The sequence below is a fragment of the Perca flavescens genome, chromosome 9, assembly GCF_004354835.1.
Source record: "Perca flavescens isolate YP-PL-M2 chromosome 9, PFLA_1.0, whole genome shotgun sequence".
Classification (NCBI taxonomy): Eukaryota; Metazoa; Chordata; class Actinopteri; order Perciformes; family Percidae; genus Perca; species Perca flavescens.
The window spans coordinates 26,193,213-26,210,836 of NC_041339.1; the positions used below are offsets into that span (position 1 = coordinate 26,193,213).

The 17,624-nt window shown below is 39.9% G+C and overlaps 1 protein-coding gene across 1 annotated transcript; it reads right to left on the reverse strand.

The window, feature by feature from the left end:
• Nucleotides 1–2,480: 2,480 nt before the first annotated feature.
• Nucleotides 2,481–17,232, reverse strand: rexo1 (REX1, RNA exonuclease 1 homolog). Its single transcript, XM_028587751.1, has 16 exons — nt 16,711–17,232; nt 13,630–15,506; nt 13,401–13,502; nt 12,150–12,360; nt 11,848–11,996; nt 10,568–10,705; nt 10,206–10,329; nt 9,767–9,892; nt 8,085–8,225; nt 7,854–7,967; nt 7,615–7,688; nt 6,890–7,000; nt 6,510–6,625; nt 6,236–6,374; nt 5,572–5,692; nt 2,481–3,092 (listed from the first exon to the last, which is right to left on the reverse strand). The coding sequence occupies exons 1-16, from the start codon at nt 16,901–16,903 to the stop codon at nt 3,004–3,006; spliced, it is 3,825 nt and encodes a 1,274-aa protein (XP_028443552.1). The 5' UTR covers nt 16,904–17,232; the 3' UTR covers nt 2,481–3,003.
• Nucleotides 17,233–17,624: the final 392 nt, after the last annotated feature.

Genomic DNA, 17,624 nt, shown 5'->3' on the forward strand with positions numbered 1-17,624 from the left:
CTTCCCCCTTGTGAACCCCGCTAGTCAAAGGTGATCACGGGGGAGAGAGAAAGAGGCTCTGATCGAATTTGATAATGAAGACGACCCCTCTAAGCTGCTTTGCTCCACATGTTCAAAATCTCTGCAACACTCAATAAACACTAGGAAGCCCCCCTCCCTGTCACTGGAACATTGTGTAGGTATTGATCCCAGCTAACTGGCTCTTTTAATACCTGGGGTCTGTGGCCCGGCCTGGGGAAATGCATACTGACATGTGACGGGAGGAGCTTAACAGGCAAACACACCGAAGAAAAGATGGGCCTCTCAGTTTAGCATTTCTCTCCCATTTTTTCCCAATTTACACATCTGCTGAAGAAAGGAGAATTACGGCCGCTGCACCTGCTGTTAAAGGGACATATACTGTAGACTACAAGAGACCCGGGTACTGTACTGAGAAAAAGCTGTCACACTGTCAAAAACTATTTGTGCAGCAGAGGTGGAGCAAGTATTCAGATCTTTTACTGGAGGAAAAAGTTGCAATAAAACTGTAAAAATACTAGCTATTCTATACTTCTAGAATACTAGCTATACTAACAAGAAAAAGTTCTGGAACAAAAATATCATCAGCAAAATGTACTTTAAAGCGTAACTCTCGCCAAAATGCAACCTTGGGTATTTTTGTGATATCTGAATGCGAATGAATGGACTCCATAGGAGGAAATGTCATTCTTATATGAAGTTCCTTTCTATGGAAGTAAGCTTTAGGAGCTTTTCATCTTTTCTCTCCTCCCTGTTACGTTGCATTCGGAGATCGACTCTTTTTGACTGGCTAGATGGACGGCGACTGGAAAAACCAACAGCTACAGTGAGTTGTTAAAACCTTTCTTTTTAGTAAACTCTGTGTACACAAACAATGTTCTCAATGCTCGTGTTCATGTGTAGATCCCCTGGTGATACTTCGAGCAAAGTTTCATGTTGTGTCGAGCCTTCTTAGGGTTTTAAAAATAGTGATTTTGATGTTTTCATAGTAGTGACCCTAGCACTCTCATTCAAAAGGCCATTTGCCCGAAAAAACGAGAATACGGTCAATCTTAAAAGTGGCGTTTGCGTTCTAATTATGCTTTTAAACAAAAGTTTGACTCGGGTACAGTCACAAAAAGAGCCTAGGTTGCATTTTGGTGAGAGTTACGCTTTAAGTCTTTTAAAAAACATGATCAACGTATAAGTCAACTTCCCAGCATGCATTGTTTGAGTTAAACCTCTCCAGTCTTTTCTTTTTGTAGTTTAAAGAAAACATACATGATGGAAACCTGCTCTGTTTTTAATATATGTTAAGATAGGTCATGTGTGTTTCTTTTCATAATAATAAAAACAACTCTAAGCACGATTAATGGTGGTTGGTGTCGATTTCAGACCCTACACCCTGTTCACCTATAATTTTGTAACTATCACTGGGAGCAGCTTTACATATCTGTGAACTCCAACATCAGCAGCTGTTGAGTTCTGAATGAAGAACTGACTTTTCAAACTGAGAAAATGTAAACAGAAAGCAAATCTGTCTATAATGTTTGTCAGTGTGTGTTGATTCAACTTCATTCACCATCTTAAGGTTCAATTAACTCACTTTTTTAAGGCAGCAGGAGAACTTAAACGTTAAGTTGAACCATCTTAAAAATTACTTACAGTGTGTGCATGCTGTTGGTTAGTTTAATCTGTAACCAATAAACTGATCAAATGTTTTGTATGTAAAATGTTACTGAGCCAAATGACCAATAACTATAGCTGCAGTAAAAAGTACAATGTTTCCTTCTGAAATGTAGTGGAGTAGAAGTAGAAAGCAGAATAATCAAGTAAAGTACAAGTATCTCAAACTTTTGTAGTACTTGAGTAAATCTACGTACTGTTGAGATGTAAAGACAGAACAACATCATCTTTTAACTAATACCTTTTAATAGAAAAAGATAAACAACCAAAATTGAAGAAATACAAAAGGAAACAGCATATTTACAGCCCTCGAGTATTCTTTCAGTCATTTTCAACATAAAACAGTACAGGTTAGCTGGTATTAACTAAATGATAATTGTCTGTGATTAATAACCCAGGCCTAATTTAACAATACTGAACATAATTTTGTCTGCATGGAGGAATAACATGTCATACCTTCTGTCACAGTGCACAGTGCACATGACACAGAGACACTCGTGGAGATAGTATCACTATTTTGTTGTAACTATAAAATACAGTGATTTATTCCATCAACCATACCAAATAGGTGATAAGCAGATACTTTACATTTCTGCTGAGGATCTTTAATATGATCAAGTATTATAGGATTAGTAAGGTTTTGAGAGCCAACCAACAAAATGAACTGGATAAACAGAGTGTCAGTGAGTGAAAAAACAATGTGGAAAAACACAAGTGCATTTACATAGCAATGTTTGACAGACTATCACATTAATGCACTTAAGTGTAACTAAGTGTAACTAAGAACAGGTAACGTGTTATCCATTAGAAGCGATTGCTTTAATAACACAGATGAGGTACTCAGACTTGGGCCCTATACACCAGAGCGTTTATATAGTGCAATTTAGGCTGAAGACACAGCCTGGCATGAATATCATATTAATCATCATTGTTCAGCGGACAATGCCCCATTATTTTCAAGAGTTCTTCTATATAAAGGGTTAATTCATACATTGTTTGAGGCCTTAAAAGAGATACTGCTCAAAATAAACAGATATACATTTTAACTAACATTATTTAGAACTGAAATACTAATAAGCAAATGAAAACACTTTTAATTTGGGCTCCTATTGCTTTGAAGGGACTGGCAGTTCTCCTATTCAGTACAGTTGGTAGCAACAGCAAACCTCCAACTGCACTGAAGCATCCCTCTCACCCCCCCGACACTCTGACCTTAACTCTCTGAGAGCATGTGCAGGCCTCCCGAACTTCTCTGTCTCCCTGACTCTGACATGAAGGTAGGAAGTTGAACTGTGGAAAGGGTAGCAGAGGGGTCTGAGGTCATCTTTTGACCTTTGCATCCTCCTTGATCTTCCAGAACATCAGCTCCATGCAGGCAGATGCATCTTCGCTCGAGTCGTGGCCCTCCACTGGGGGAAAAAAAACAACAGGAATGCAATTATTCCTTTTGTACCTGAATACTGCAGTGCTGAACACGTAAAAAGCTACAGTAGCATGGTTGTTTCTATTAGATTAATACAGATAAATGCTAGTAATCTGGAAACACAATATGAATAAATTAATAAAAAGAAAATATTGTGTCGATGATGTTAAGGATGTTTAAAAGTTATAGAGCAGCTCTGTGAGGCTGTACTAAGGCACCGAGCTAAAAGCTAACACGTTTAGCAGGTATAATGTTGTTTACAATGCTCACGGTTTTAGTTTAGTGTGTTAGTATGCTAACACTTCATAATAAGCACTGATAACAAAGTACAACTGAGACAGACAAATTTATTTTTCAACCTGATGAGACATTTCTCGCAAAACCATAAATATGTTTCCTTGCCATGGCTGTTGATATGTGTATATTTGTACTATATGTGTAATTGTTGTTTAACTCTGTGTGTATTTTTCTTTTTTTCTTTTGAGCGGAGCTGCTCGAAACAAAGTTGTATCGTATCGTATGGTAAATATCAACCTGATGGTGGCGCTAGAGAAAAAGTCAGGGGATCACCAAAGTCAGTAGGATTCTTCTCCTGGGGATCATCAATGTCTGTACAAAAGCTCATTGCAACACATCCAGTAGTTGTTGAGATATCTCAGTCTGAGGTTGTGGGCCGACCAACCGACAGACTCAAAAAATGTTTGCCCCTGAGGATATAGCCACTTTATGGCACGGTTAAGGTTGAAGGATATGGAAAGGAAGAGATTAGGAAGTAATTGCAACACTGTTTAGTTTCCAAAGAGACTGCTGCTCCTTCTTTAGGAATCTTTGACTCTGAAACTGTTTTCATTAGTCCTAAACAGACCTTAAGTAGTGACGGAGAAAAAAAGACTTGTAAAGTTTGAGGCATTTTAGCAAACTGGACTTAATGGGTGTTAACTCTCTGTTGACACATGAGGGACATCTGCTGGTGACAAGGATGCAGGGCAGTCAAACTGTATTGGACCGCACTGCATTAATATCGGCAGCAGATATAAGATGGACAGATTTATAAGATACAGACGTCCTCTGGATATGATGTGATGCACCACACATACATTTTCACAAGTTTGAATTTAAAGCAGTTTACTTACCCATTCCTTGGACTTATCTTATTGTACATCTTCATACAGGATTTACTATGTTACTATTATTGACCGTTACTATAATTGACCGGTGAGAATCCGACTGTTTATTTTGTATTTCTACTAACTGTTGCATCTTTCCATTGCCATTTCCCCACCTACAGCTCCTGTTGTAGCCCCAGCCATTCAAATGAAGATCCTCTCCTAAGCTTTCTTCAACATTTTGGTTTTTGTCCAGAGGTTTTTGGGAGAGTTTTTCCCTGACTTCAATAAAGCTAGGCCTTGGTGGAGACCTGCAGCTGCTGTGTGCCTATTCAGCCCATTCAAACATTGGGCTAAACATATTAACTTGAGGATAAAGGACAAATCCGGCGTGGATACCGAGTTCGACCGTTCTCTGGGATATGTTTTCATGCTAATTGAATGTGACCAGTTTAAATCGCAAACCGCTACTTACCTTATAACGCTAGTCGTTGGTGCACTGGTAAAGTAAAAAGAAATCACTATTTCTATTCCACTAATAAGGCTTAAAATAGCACCACACTTCCACGGTAGCATAATGAGGGTCCCTACATGTAAACCAAAGCATTGAGAACTTTGTAAGTGTACAGACAGTTCATTAAAAAGATAGTTTATGAAGACAGTACCTTTCACATACATGCAGGCGCCATCTTGGCAAAACAGTCATGACCAGTCGAACGACAAACGCCGTGCTTGAGCTATGTTACTGGTTACTGGTTGCACGGCGTTCGTCGTGTCGTCACTGTTTTCCCAAGATGGCGCCGTCTGTATATGTGAAAGGTACTGTCTTTCTAAACTATCTTTTTATGAACTGTCTGTACACTTACAAAGTTCTCAATGCTTTGGTTTACATGTAGGGACCCTCATTATGCTACTGTGGAAGTGTGGTGCTATTTTGAGCCTTGTTAGTGGTATAGAAATAGCGGTTTGCGATAAAACTGGTCACATTCGATTAGCATGAAAACATATCCCAGAGAACGGTCGACTCGGTTCACGTGTGTTATTAACACCTAGGTTCATTTTGCGCCGGATTTGTGCTTTAATTTGACTGTAATCCTTTAAAAATGTTATTCATTGTAACTTGGCAGGCCTGAATCTGCGGGCTATCCTTCAATAAAATGTGCTCAACAAATAAAGATTTACTGATGCTGACTGATCAATCAGTTCATCTTTAGTTGCATGGAATTCGACATGAATCAGTTACAAATGGAGATTATGCTGCTCTCTGGCCTGTTTGTGTAACTAGGGCCATGTTTGTGTGACAGGGGATTATGTTTGATGTGTGTAATGGGGATGGAAGCTCTGTGCGATTTTTCCCACCGTTGTCCTGGATGATGCGTTTGAGGTGGTCGGACATCAGGTTCCTCAAGGCACGTTTGTATGGCAAGCCGAGGCGGTGAGGAAACACAATGGCCGTGTCTACAACGGAACTGTGGATTAGCTGCAGGCGAGGGAGACAGAAAGAGAGAAACAGTGTTTTATGTCAACCAGTTTATTTTTTATTTCAGTCCAGATTTAACAGTAGAAACAAGGACAATTAACGCACTCCTTTCCTTTAAAGCAAGAATCGTCTAGAGTTACTCCTGATTGTAATTGAATTTCTCTTACTGAACTGCTCTGCTTGAATTTGTGCATTTTTTGGCTCTGCAAGAGAAAACATCTGTGAAAACGTTCTCATGTGTGCTAAGTTTCAGTTTTCAGTCATTCGAATTTGTCGAAAAAAGTTACTGAATGAGTATTTGTTAAAGCCGGGATTCTAAATCATTTAAGATTTGCTTAAGAATTAAAGCCTAGATTTTCCTTTAACCTAATCTGTGCAACTTTTTTGCACAGTTTCACAAAACTTTTTTCTTGTGACTGATAGGGGGACCAAAGCAGTAACGGGCAACAGAGAGGAACAATATTCGCATTGTGGAAAAAGCTACCATTGAATGAATTATTGAAATAAAAAAGCACCTTGCAGTTTAATGAAGAGCCACAATACCTTCAGAGCAAGCAGGTCACTCTCCAGACTGTGTCCTATGAGGATGGATTCAGCGCTGAACATACTGAGCAGCACGGCCTGAACATCTCTCAGAGTGATGGTGGTGCTCTCCAAGTCCTCCTCCGTCACACCTGAAAATCTGGTAATTACACACAAGACATATATACTGTGTTTAAAACAGTGTGACTGTTTCAAAAACACATCAAGACAATGACAGTTAAATTCAATAGCAGACACGACCCATGCAGTGTCGAGTTGCGGGACACAAACTCACCGTGTGTTGTAATCGACCACTTTGCTTTCAGGTTTGACAAACGTATCGTAGATGACTTTCAACTCAGAGTCGATGACCGTCACCCTCGTCAGCTCCAGGCCCTGCTTTGTGTAACACTGATTCAGAGGAGAGAAGACACACATTTATGTGACTTTGAATACAAAATATATATATATAAAAAAAAAACGTTTTGACAAAAAGAGACAAATTATTAATTGTATCTTAATTTTACTCGTGCTGTAACAAACGTATTGAGCACTGAGTGTTATTTGTATTAAACTGGCCTATGATATATTAATTCTAAAATCAAATACACACACAAGATGGCAGTTTAAGACAAATTGTGCATTTAGATTAGAGTTTTCTCAGCACTGACTCACCATCTCACAGTCCAAAGCAAACACCCCTCCATTGCCATCTGGTGATAGAGCTTTACTGAACGTTGTGACGTAGCCATCAAATGATTCTTTACGCCCGTCCTGAACATGTTGCTGCGAGAAAAATAATAAATGTTAAGTCTGGGGATGTTTTCTTTTATAAATGTGCAGAAACTTACTTAAAAACTAGTAGATGAGAAGTTTTATTGTAGGTATACTGGAAATGCTTGATTTTAAGTTTGAGTGTTTCAAATACAGGCTCAAGAATATGTCCAGTTGTCTTCAGTAAAAAAGACACAGCTAAGCATTGAAAGTTACACACAACACTGAATTCTGATATTGTAGCACATGTCGGAGTGTTATCCCAGAGAAGTATATCCTTAAAGGCGAAAGACCAAAAACATTTTCATATTTTTTATCTGACTGATGGATATATGAAAGAGGTTATTTTGTCTACACAACTACAAGCTACAGAGATGAATTAACATCTCTGACAGTTTTTTTAACAACAACAACCAAACATTATGAGCTTCACTAAACTGGTCTTTCCTTTAAGGTTATGGCACTATAATTTAAGGTACTTTTAAAGTTAAATTGTTTTCACTTCCTCTCTCCATTAGCTTCTCTTAAATTTCATTTCATTGTTAAAATATGCGTGCCATGACAGCCCATACATCTGACTATTTAACAAGGTTAACTAAAAGTTGTTGGCTTGAAAAGAATTATACCTTGCAAACTTGGCAGCCTGGAGCGCCAACAGCCGCAGCACAGCAGCTGTAGTTGGTCTCCCAGCCTCCAGTGACTAACAGACAGCAAAAACATGAAAGAACAAGTCGGACAGACAGACGTAAATAAAAGTTGAGAAAAGGGGTGGAGAGTTTGGCAGTATGAATTACAATACAAAGACCAAAATGTGCATTTATAAGATTGTTTTTTATTTTCACTAGATAAATGCAAACAAGCTTACCTTTATGTCTGCGCAATCGTCCCCAGTGGAAAATACATTCCTCTTTTCGTATACAGTTGCCACTGGCATTGATCTTATACTCCGTTCCACATCGACAGCATATCTTGTTGAACGCTGGAAAACACATCACAGAGTGTCAGTCAAAGAATTGCTAGACCACACATGTTAACATCATTTAGTATTGGTCATTAGAAATGAGTGAGAGAGCTATGGGGTCATGCAGTTACTCACGATCTGAGATGGCCTTTTTCTCGGGGAGGTTGTAAATGACGGCTTTGCCGGCAGCCTCTGGGCTTGCTCTCGGGTAGCCGTGCTCCTGGAGCTGCTCTTCCGTCATCAGGTATGCCTGCAGCTTCCTGTAGAGTGTAGCTCCTACAATGGGACACAGCAACAAGCTAAACTGATGTCTTTGTGCAATGATGTGATAAAATCTACACTGAAAATGTGACGAAACACAAATGGATGGAAACAGTGTTTTTCATTCTGACAAGTTGATCATAAATACTTATGCATGTGGAGAGACAACAAATGTTGCAAGAAACTTTCAACACAACCTGATAATTGTTGACTGCATTTAACATTTGGCTTAAGAGTTGCAGATTTATACAATTAATCTGGGGCTGCAACTAATGATTACTTTCATAATTTATTTAATCTATAAAATTTGGTTAAAATACTGACATTTAAAGTTACTTATAAGTTTGACCCAAATGTTATTTATCTGTCCATTTGTTTTTCTCGATTAATGTATTTTTGCAAGTTAGACAGTGAGCAGGAGTTTTGTTTATTCCCTCTGACATCAGGTCATGGGGCAGGACGTTTGCTGTAAACAGGACCTGGAGGTTGTCACATGGTTATTTCAACAGTTCCACTGTTAACTGTCTCGACACGTCACAGACACCGAGACTCGTTCAGTTTCTTCTCATTTTTCAAATTTTTTTTTGTTCTCGTCTTTTGGATTTTATCAGACGCATAATCTGCATTTTTATGTTGTTAGGTATGTGATCAGGTTACTGACGAAAAACAAAATGAGAGAAAAATGAGAATGACATGAAAAAACATGTTCAAGAAATAGGTTTACAACAATTCTAGAGAAAGAAAACTGAAAACACTGCAAATATGGTTCTTCTTGTCATCTTGACTAAGAAAGAAAAAAGGAAGAACTAGATTAACAGCATTGCAGTTTTATGAAAACCAGTGAAGTTGCAGTATACATCCTGTCTGTGCAGAAAGAAACATAATATATGTAGTGAAGACTGAAAAGGAATTTAATAAACAGGTATTTATGGCGAAACATGAATATTTAACCCGGCAGCACAGAGGAGCTATACAATCACCACAGTTTCAAGGTGGGCACCCAAGATTAGTGTGACCAATTCAGTATGCAACCAAATGTCTCCTCTTATGGTGTTATGGCGTTAAATAATTGCCAGAAAAGTATTTTTGCACATTTTAAATGCAGTTATCTTTCGCGGCGTGCAAATGCTTCACCTAAACAAGTTCTTTCCAAGACTGTTTTGCAGAGCCAGAGTTGCTGCGTCCGGAGCTTAGCGCCTCCCAGGACGATTGTGATTGGTTTAAAGAAACGCAAACAACCCAGAGCTTTCTTTCTCCTATCCCAGAATGTATGTGTGGTGTAGCCACTAGCAGACCTTACTCCACAGCGCTGTGGAGATAGGTCTGGCTATGCAAGACTATAGTGACCTTGACCTTTGACCACTAAATTCTAATCCTCATCTTTGAGTCCAAGTGGACGTTTGTGCAAAATTTCCAGAAATTCTCTCAAGGTGTTCCTGAGATATCGCATTCACGAGAATGGGACTGACCTGCGTACTTACGGACATAAGAAAACATAAACGTACTGCTCACAACCACGGCTGTCGCCGGTGTGGAAACATACAAATCGGACTTACCAGTGAGTTTCTCCTCCTGCTGTTTACCCATCCTGTTGACAGTGAAGCTGGTTGTAGCAGCAAGACGACCTCCCAGAACTTCTTCGTGGGACTGGGCCCTCCTTTTAGCAACTAACCCCGGGTCCTCTGCAGAGAAACACACACAAACAAAGAAGTTACCACTGAAACGTAGTCTGACCACCGGATACATCCATTACATTTCTGTTCAAATGCTTGAAACTATTTTTGTATGTTCATATATGCACATGTGAGGACATAAACTGATGTGTTATTGTGCAGTGTATCGTTATTATTACAATATACTGTATTTGGCACATTTGATGCAATCCATAGTTTTGTGTGTGTGTGTTTTTTTATGTAACTAAACAAAAGCATCATGTACATGTTGACTAAGAGTAAATACTGTGTGGTATACTGCACAGGGACTGAGGTGACATACTGGTGACAGGCGACGGAGAGGAGCTGCACTTGCTGCGGAGCTTCTTCAGAGTGTTGACAGCTACATTGAGGTAGATGTTCTTACTGCTGCTGCGCTCATACACCAGCTTCTCCTCGTCAAGGGCCTGAAACAGTCAAACCTCTGTCACTGTCAAAACCACAACTTGTTCAACTGAAGCTGACTGTGATTGAATCTCCTCTGCATTCCAGACAGGGTATAATGAGAGCCTGCAGCGTTCTCTATCTTCTTTAAGACATTTTCAAAACTATACATGGTTTCTAAGCTAGGCTAGGTGTTGATGGGACAGAAGAAAAAAAACATCTCTCTGGGTACAAATAGTGAAAACTGGGTGTGAATCATACCATCTGGAAGGCAACGTCCTCTGATGAGCAAAATTTGACACATTCATCTATGAAAGCGTTAAGATAGCGCTGGCGGATGTTGTTGGGAACTTTGGCCCCAAACTCAATGGGGATGATGGGGCGCTTCATTGAACTACTCTGAAAAAGTCCAAACAAATATGGAGGAAATATTTATTTATAATTCAAATTGAAAGTCCAAAGAGAAATTGAAAGTCCAAAAGGAAAACAAAGCGAGATCAAATTAAAAATATTATTATTTTTAAAATTTTCCATTTGGCTTTGGCTTTTGAATTTAATATTTGGCTTTTAAATTTCAATTTATCATTGGCTTTTAATTTTCATTTAATATTTGGCTTTTGAATTTCAATTTAACATTGGATTTTAATTTTCATTTAATATTTGGCTTTTGAATTTCAATTTAACATTGGATTTTAATTTTCATTTAATATTTGGCTTTTGAATTTAACATTGGATTTTAATTTTCATTTAATATTTGGCTTTTGAATTTCCATTTAACATTGCCTTTTCATTTGCAAATATATTTGCAAATGGGCGAAGTTGGGAACCAGAATCAGCTTTAAATCCAGTCCTAATCTAGTCCTCACTAACACGGGCCCAATTATAGTAACTACATGAAAACTTCACGGTTGTTGCATGAAATGTGGTTTGTGTTTAGCTTACATCATCATTTTCTATCATGTGATACAAGACCCAGCCTAGTGGTGAAGCTGCAGACAGATGCTTAACAGTGTGCTCCTCAGCAGTAACCTCCCCCTGCTGCTCATAAGGTGCTTCTGCATCCCTTTGGTTTCAGACCCTCCCACCAGCCTTTGGGCCACGCCTCCTCATTTACATTGACATGTGTCAAGTCCAAATGAAAAGGCAATGTTAAATGGAAATTCAAAAGCCAAATATTAAATGAAAATTAAAATCCAATGTTAAATTGAAATTCAAAAGCCAAATATTAAATGAAAATTAAAAGCCAATGATAAATTGAAATTCAAAAGCCAAATATTAAATTCAAAAGCCAAAGCCAAATGGAAAATTTAAAAAATAATAATATTTTTTATTTGATCTCGCTTTGTTTTCCTTTTGGACTTTCAATTTCTCTTTGTACTTTCAATTTGAATTATGAATAAATATTTCCTCCATAAACAGAAAGAGCACATTTCTCAAGGTTATGCAGGGATGTTCAGACACAAAAACTATTCATAATAATAATAATAATAATATTCAGTAAAAACAACCAGCAGCATTAAATGTTGTGGCCTGGCCGATACCTTCATGGTGGGTGTGTGTGCCACCCTCCTCTGCATGACAGTGGACATGGTCTTTGGCAAGATGCCAGCGGTGGTTTGGGCCTTGACAGTCTGATGGGTCTGGCTGGGGGACAACACTCGACTGGCAGCTGGTTTAACATCTGCAGGACCTGGTCAGACACGCATGTGACTTTCTACTTCAGTCTAACAGTCAAAATAGTTCCATTCAGAAATGATCAGGGGAAAGCAGTGGTACACTTGTGTAAAAATACAAAACAAAAGCCAAATCCTGTTACAATATAGAATAGCGGAGGCACTCATACTTGTTTTAGAGGATGTTGTCTGTGGGCTGGGACGGTGTGCTATTCTCTTCCTCTCTCCAGAGAAACCGGGGCTGGAGCTCTTTGAGGCAGCTTTGACTGAAGCAGAAAGCTGAGCAGCTTGCTGCTGTGCCATCTGCATACGCTTGTAGCAGACCTCCTGGGCTGAGAGTCTCTTGTACGGACGCACCACAGTCGTAGAAGGTGCGTCACTCTGATAAAAACAGAAGGACATTTTATTAAAAAGTGACCACTTTTTTCTTAATACAGAAAGTATGATGTTGAAATGACAAGGAAATAAGTCCAGTTATTCTTTGGCTTCCTGCAATAGAGTCAAAGACCGCAAGGTAGTTTTAATTTCTAATTTGTACATGCAGTATAAGCTACCTCCCTGTGGAATATCTGACTTTGGTAATGATAATGTGAATGCACAACTGCAAATCAGATAATGCAAAAAGCAAGTACATTTTTAATGTTTATATAGATTATGTATGTCTACACTTATCGTTAAATCGCGTACTGTCAAATCATATAGCCTATTTAAAAAATACAGCCTGTACGAGCTGCGCCAATACTTGCATATTGTTCTTTCACTGTTTACTTCCTTGTTTGTTCTAATGCAACTATACAAGCTTCCTGAAGTACCACCATTAATATTTGTGATAAACCAAAACAAGGTCACAACAAGTTCTAGAGTACTGTAGTGACCGGCAGTGGTGGTCTAAAGGTTAGAGAAGCGAGTGTGTGACCGGAAGGTCGTCGGTTCAATCCCCAGACCGACAGGATCAAATCTGAGTGGGGAAAGTAGAAGAGCTGCGCTTGTCCCTCCCTCATTACCACCACTGAGGTGCCCTTGAGCAAGGCCCTTAACCCCAACTGGTCCTGTGGAGCTGCTCAGTGGTTGTGGTTGTACTGGCAGCTTCCAGGTATGAATGTGTAACTGTGTGAATGTGATCAGGGTGTTCCTCCAAAAGAGAGGCTTCCTCTGAGTGAACCTTCCCTGAATAAATAAAGGTTAAAAAAAAAAGAAAAATCCAAGAAGATGTTTCCTTCCTGCTCTCCCTACCTCTGGCCTCATGTACGTGCTACTAAGACAGGAAGTGAGTTTCCAACACAGAGACATACAGGGTCAAGAACCATTGTACACGTACACATGTATTTTCCTGTAATTAGAGTGATTACTTCTGACTTGCTGTATCTCACACATATTGTGTGTTCACCCCTGATTGGTTAAAGCCAAGGTGACAAACTTACACTTCCTTTGGCAACAAAATGGGAGACTCTCTTCTTTTGACCGGGAAAGAGAGAGGTTAATGCGCTCTCTGTGCTTCTCTCCTCCTCTGAATCCCTGGAGGGCTGAGAGGGCACAACATAACATGTTTAACTGGCATTTGCAAAATATGTAATACACTAGTAAAAAAAGTTAGTATTTGGTAATGGAAAAAGCCAACTAAAGTGCAACAGAATGGCGAGAAAGAAGTACCTGTTTAGCTTGCCTTCCCTTGTCTTCCATCTTCACATCCTTGGATTCATTGAAGATCCGCAAACACTCCTCCATGGGATCGGAGTCAAAGTCCAAATCGTCCTGGAAACTAGAGAAGTCGATTCCAACACCGTCGACCTCGTCGTTACCTGCCCCGCTGCCCTCCACACCGCGATCACCCTCATCGTCAGAAGAAGACGGAGTCAGCTCCGACGCTTTCCTCTTGTTCAAACGTCCCCTCCTTAAAGCATCAGCAGATTTTCTCACCAGCACTTCCTCGTGTTCATGGTCATCATCACCGTCATCATCCACCACTATTGGTTCGACCTCCTCTGGGCTCTCATCTCCAAACAGATCAGCGTGACTAAGACTTCGCCGTTTGTCCTTAAGTCTTTTCCCATTTGATGAGCTGACGTTTTGCTTCACCTTATCTTTACTGTTTGCAGAACTCCCTTTAATGTTACTGCTATTGCTCCCGCCACTAGAACTACTTTTACAAATTTTCTTTATATCCTTTTCCCTTTTGCTGCTATCAAGTTTACCATTTTTGTGTTGCCGGTCCTTATACTTGCTTTGTTCCTTTTCCTTCTCTGATATCTTGCTTTTCTTGCTTGCCCTTGCACCATTTTCTGTATCGTTATCTCGTTTGCTTGAGTCTGTTTTTACTTTTTCCACAGCTTTGATCTTACCATCACTTCTCTTTTCGTCTCTGGCTTCCCTCTGAACTTTATCAGGTGTCTTAACCTTAACTGCGATTTTTCTATCATCTCTTTTTCCATGACTCTTGTTCTCCTTCTTTGCAGAGTCCTGGTTTGAGTTCTTTATTGATCCTTTGTCTTTACTGCTGCTGCTACTACTCTTACTACTAGTCGTTTTGTTTGCTTCCTTTTCAAGTTTATGCACTTTCTCAGATTTGGCAATTTTTTTGTGGCTAGTCTGACTAGCCACCTTCTTTTTCTCTAAACTGTCCTTTTGTTTAATATCTTCCTTGACGTCCGAGTCCCCTGCCAAGTCCTCTGTATTCCTCTGTGTCAGTGCATTTAGCATGATATCAGTTTTTTCTTTTCTCTCCTTCCCCACAGCATCCCAAAGTGACCCACTTTTTCCTTTTCTCTGCTGGAGATTGCTTAGCGAGGTGGGTCGATACTCTGTTCCAGAGCTCTCCCCATCAGAGTCAGAGAAAGTGTACTTTTTTGAGTCTACACTCTGCTGCCGTGGTTTTTTCACAGCTACAACATACTCTGACACAGCTGATCCTGGTTGTTTGTGTGCGTTTCTCTGCTCCGTCTTAACAGCTTGTGCATCCCGGTCCCTCTTGCTTTTCGCTGCGATTCCTGCCGAGTAGTTGGACAGCGGGTCATACTCCATATCTGTAGATGGTTTTGAATTGTCCACAGTGTATTTACACTTAGAGGAGGATGTGCTGTTTGAGTACTTTGGACTGGGGGGAGGAGAGGGGAGTTGATGTGTGTGTGTCCGAGACGTAGGCTTTCTCACTGAAGTAGGAACATATTCCATTGAGTTACTATTGTTCCCCTTGTTGTCTGAATCCAAGGTATACTTGCTGCAACCAGGGGTGGGATTATAACCGCCAGTGGTCATCTGATAACTCCCAGGGTCATAGGCCATGTGTGAAGGTGGTGGTTTACTTTTAACAGCATCAGATGTAGACAACTTTGTACTCTTGCTGGGATCGTACGGTTCATCCCCAATCCGAGAGAGCTTCCTCTTCTCCCTCTCCACCTCGCTGCGGACCTCCTCGATGGCCTTGTTGACCAGCTCCAGAGCACCAGTAAGGTCTCCCGAAGCAGCCGGCTTTCCATTCTGCTGCTCCTGGGGCCTCACGACTTCTGGGTTGAAGGGATCATAACCTTGTTCTGCAGGGATGCAAGACAAAAAGTATTAATAAATGAACCAATAAAACAATAAAAGTTAAGTTTTTAACTAGGGATGCACTGATCCAGTCTGCCCAAATATTGACCATTTTAAGTTACATTCAATCAGTGATCAAAGACCACCCACTCAAGTGTAATCCCTGGAGAATAATGCTGTATTCTTATTTAACTAAATATATATAATAATTCTTAATTTGGAAAAATCGGCAGACTGAGTACAGGTGTTCGAATCAGTACCAGTAGAGAAAACGTTTGATCGATGCATCCCTACTTTCCAATACATCTTGAGGTCTTCATCTGAGGATTAATTAGCCAGAGAGAGTTACATAATACAGCCGGCATCACAAGGTGAAGATCAAACTTTGACGCTCAATCCTAAAAAACATACACGACAATATATGCAACTATAACAAGGTCAGATGGTCTATGGCTGAATATTGTTGAGAGGATTCTAATGGGATGTGAATACCAGAAGTTCATTTGTGCAAGTTAAAGAGAAGTCTGGGGGCTAACAAAACAAAATCCAGGAGGACAAGTGGTGTATTATTCTTCAAGGGGAACATACTCAACAGACCAAAACAAAACACACTACCTAATTGTTCACTATCTGCAATACTTGTCTTTGTAAGACATGCACTTTAATTTGGTGCTACAAGTGCAATAACTATCTTATGCTGCCGACACTGCTACCTGCAGATACAGGACCCTTTAATGATACACCTGATCTATTCTTAAATTACAACTTCCTTGTCTTAATTTATTTGTGTCTATTTTGTCTCAATACACTTATGTTGGTGTTTGGTGCCTTATTTTTGTTTTGTTGCTACGTTTATATGTAGCAGATGTTCATAATATATATATTATTCCGTTGTGTTCTTAATACTATGCATCCGTTCTTTTGTTGCTTTGACACTTCCTTGTGTGGGCTCAATACACGTTATCTAGTATTTCCTAGCTAAACCTAAACCTCAGTTTACAGCAACCATGGGGAGGGGAGGGGGTATAACTGGTAAGATGGATATACTGTGGTTATTTGCAAAAAGCAGCTAACGTTAACAGAAATACTTTAAAGCGTTATCAGTTTTTCGACACATTTTCAACACTGCGGTCCAGTCCACACACGTCCTCGCTGCCGACTCCGCGAGCGAAGACGTTCAAGTATTCGTAGTAAAATAATACGCAGCACCTTTCTGTGCGGAGTGCAGGTCTCTTTGCTTTGTAACATCAGATGGTGCTCTGTAGGACGCCCGTCTCTGCTGGCTGTGCCTGAAGTGACAGTACGGTCTGTTACACCCATTTCTGCTGCCTTTGCCCTCGCTGTATTCCGTGTAAAACGGGCAGTCAATCCCTCGGAAGAAGCCGGTGGATCTTATCATCATCCCCAGATGTTGATCTCATGCCAACATGAACACGCTCAGCCGTTTTCTGCGTAGTTTTCGTCGTACTACAGGAACTTGAAGAAGCGACCGAACAATAACAACGTCCCTACGGCGCCATGTTGGATTGGTCGGAGAGATGAAATCTCGCGTGAATTCCCACGTGTCGCGCTCCTTGACGTCAGAGGTAGTACGTTCTACGTACGTTAGTAAAAAAAAAAATCTTGTCATGTGATATCATGGATTAGGAGAAACGTGTGAAATCCGCCACCCCTCATAAGATTACGTTAAATTTAACTCCGGTTGATCCTAAACCGCCCAACGGTCCGCTAAAGAAAACTTAATGTCAACCTTAGTATGTGTAACCAAAACATTTGCTCGTAACGTAAGGTGTGTATTTTTCAGTTAATATTCGATTTAAATTTCACTCCTTTCCACTTTATTCAGTTCTTTACCTTGCTGGGCTTCTGCTAACCAAAAGCTTAATGTTTATTAGCATTAGAAGAAACACCTGTGCGTGCTCCTCATTGTGAAACTGAAAGGAGTTCAGCCAGCTTTGCAAAATAAGTGAGACAAGTTTTTCAACATTTTATTTCACAGGAATCCAGTGAGGGTCTGGTTTTTAAGTCCTCGGTTCAAATGGCCTGGAGAAAATGAATAAATAAAAAAAAAAAAAAAAAAATTTACCCATGCTTTTGCTCACAATAGACAGATATTTTGTATT

Coding starts and splice junctions, on each gene's coding strand:
- rexo1 (XM_028587751.1), bottom strand. CDS start 16,903: ATGATGATAAGATCCACCGGCTTCTTCCGAGGGATTGACTGCCCGTTT. Junction 10,706..11,847: donor CACACACACCCACCATGAAG/GTATCGGCCAGG, acceptor GGACTTTTTCAG/AGTAGTTCAATGAAGCGCCC. Junction 8,226..9,766: donor GCAGGAGGAGAAACTCACTG/GTAAGTCCGATT, acceptor GTCCCATTGTAG/GAGCTACACTCTACAGGAAG.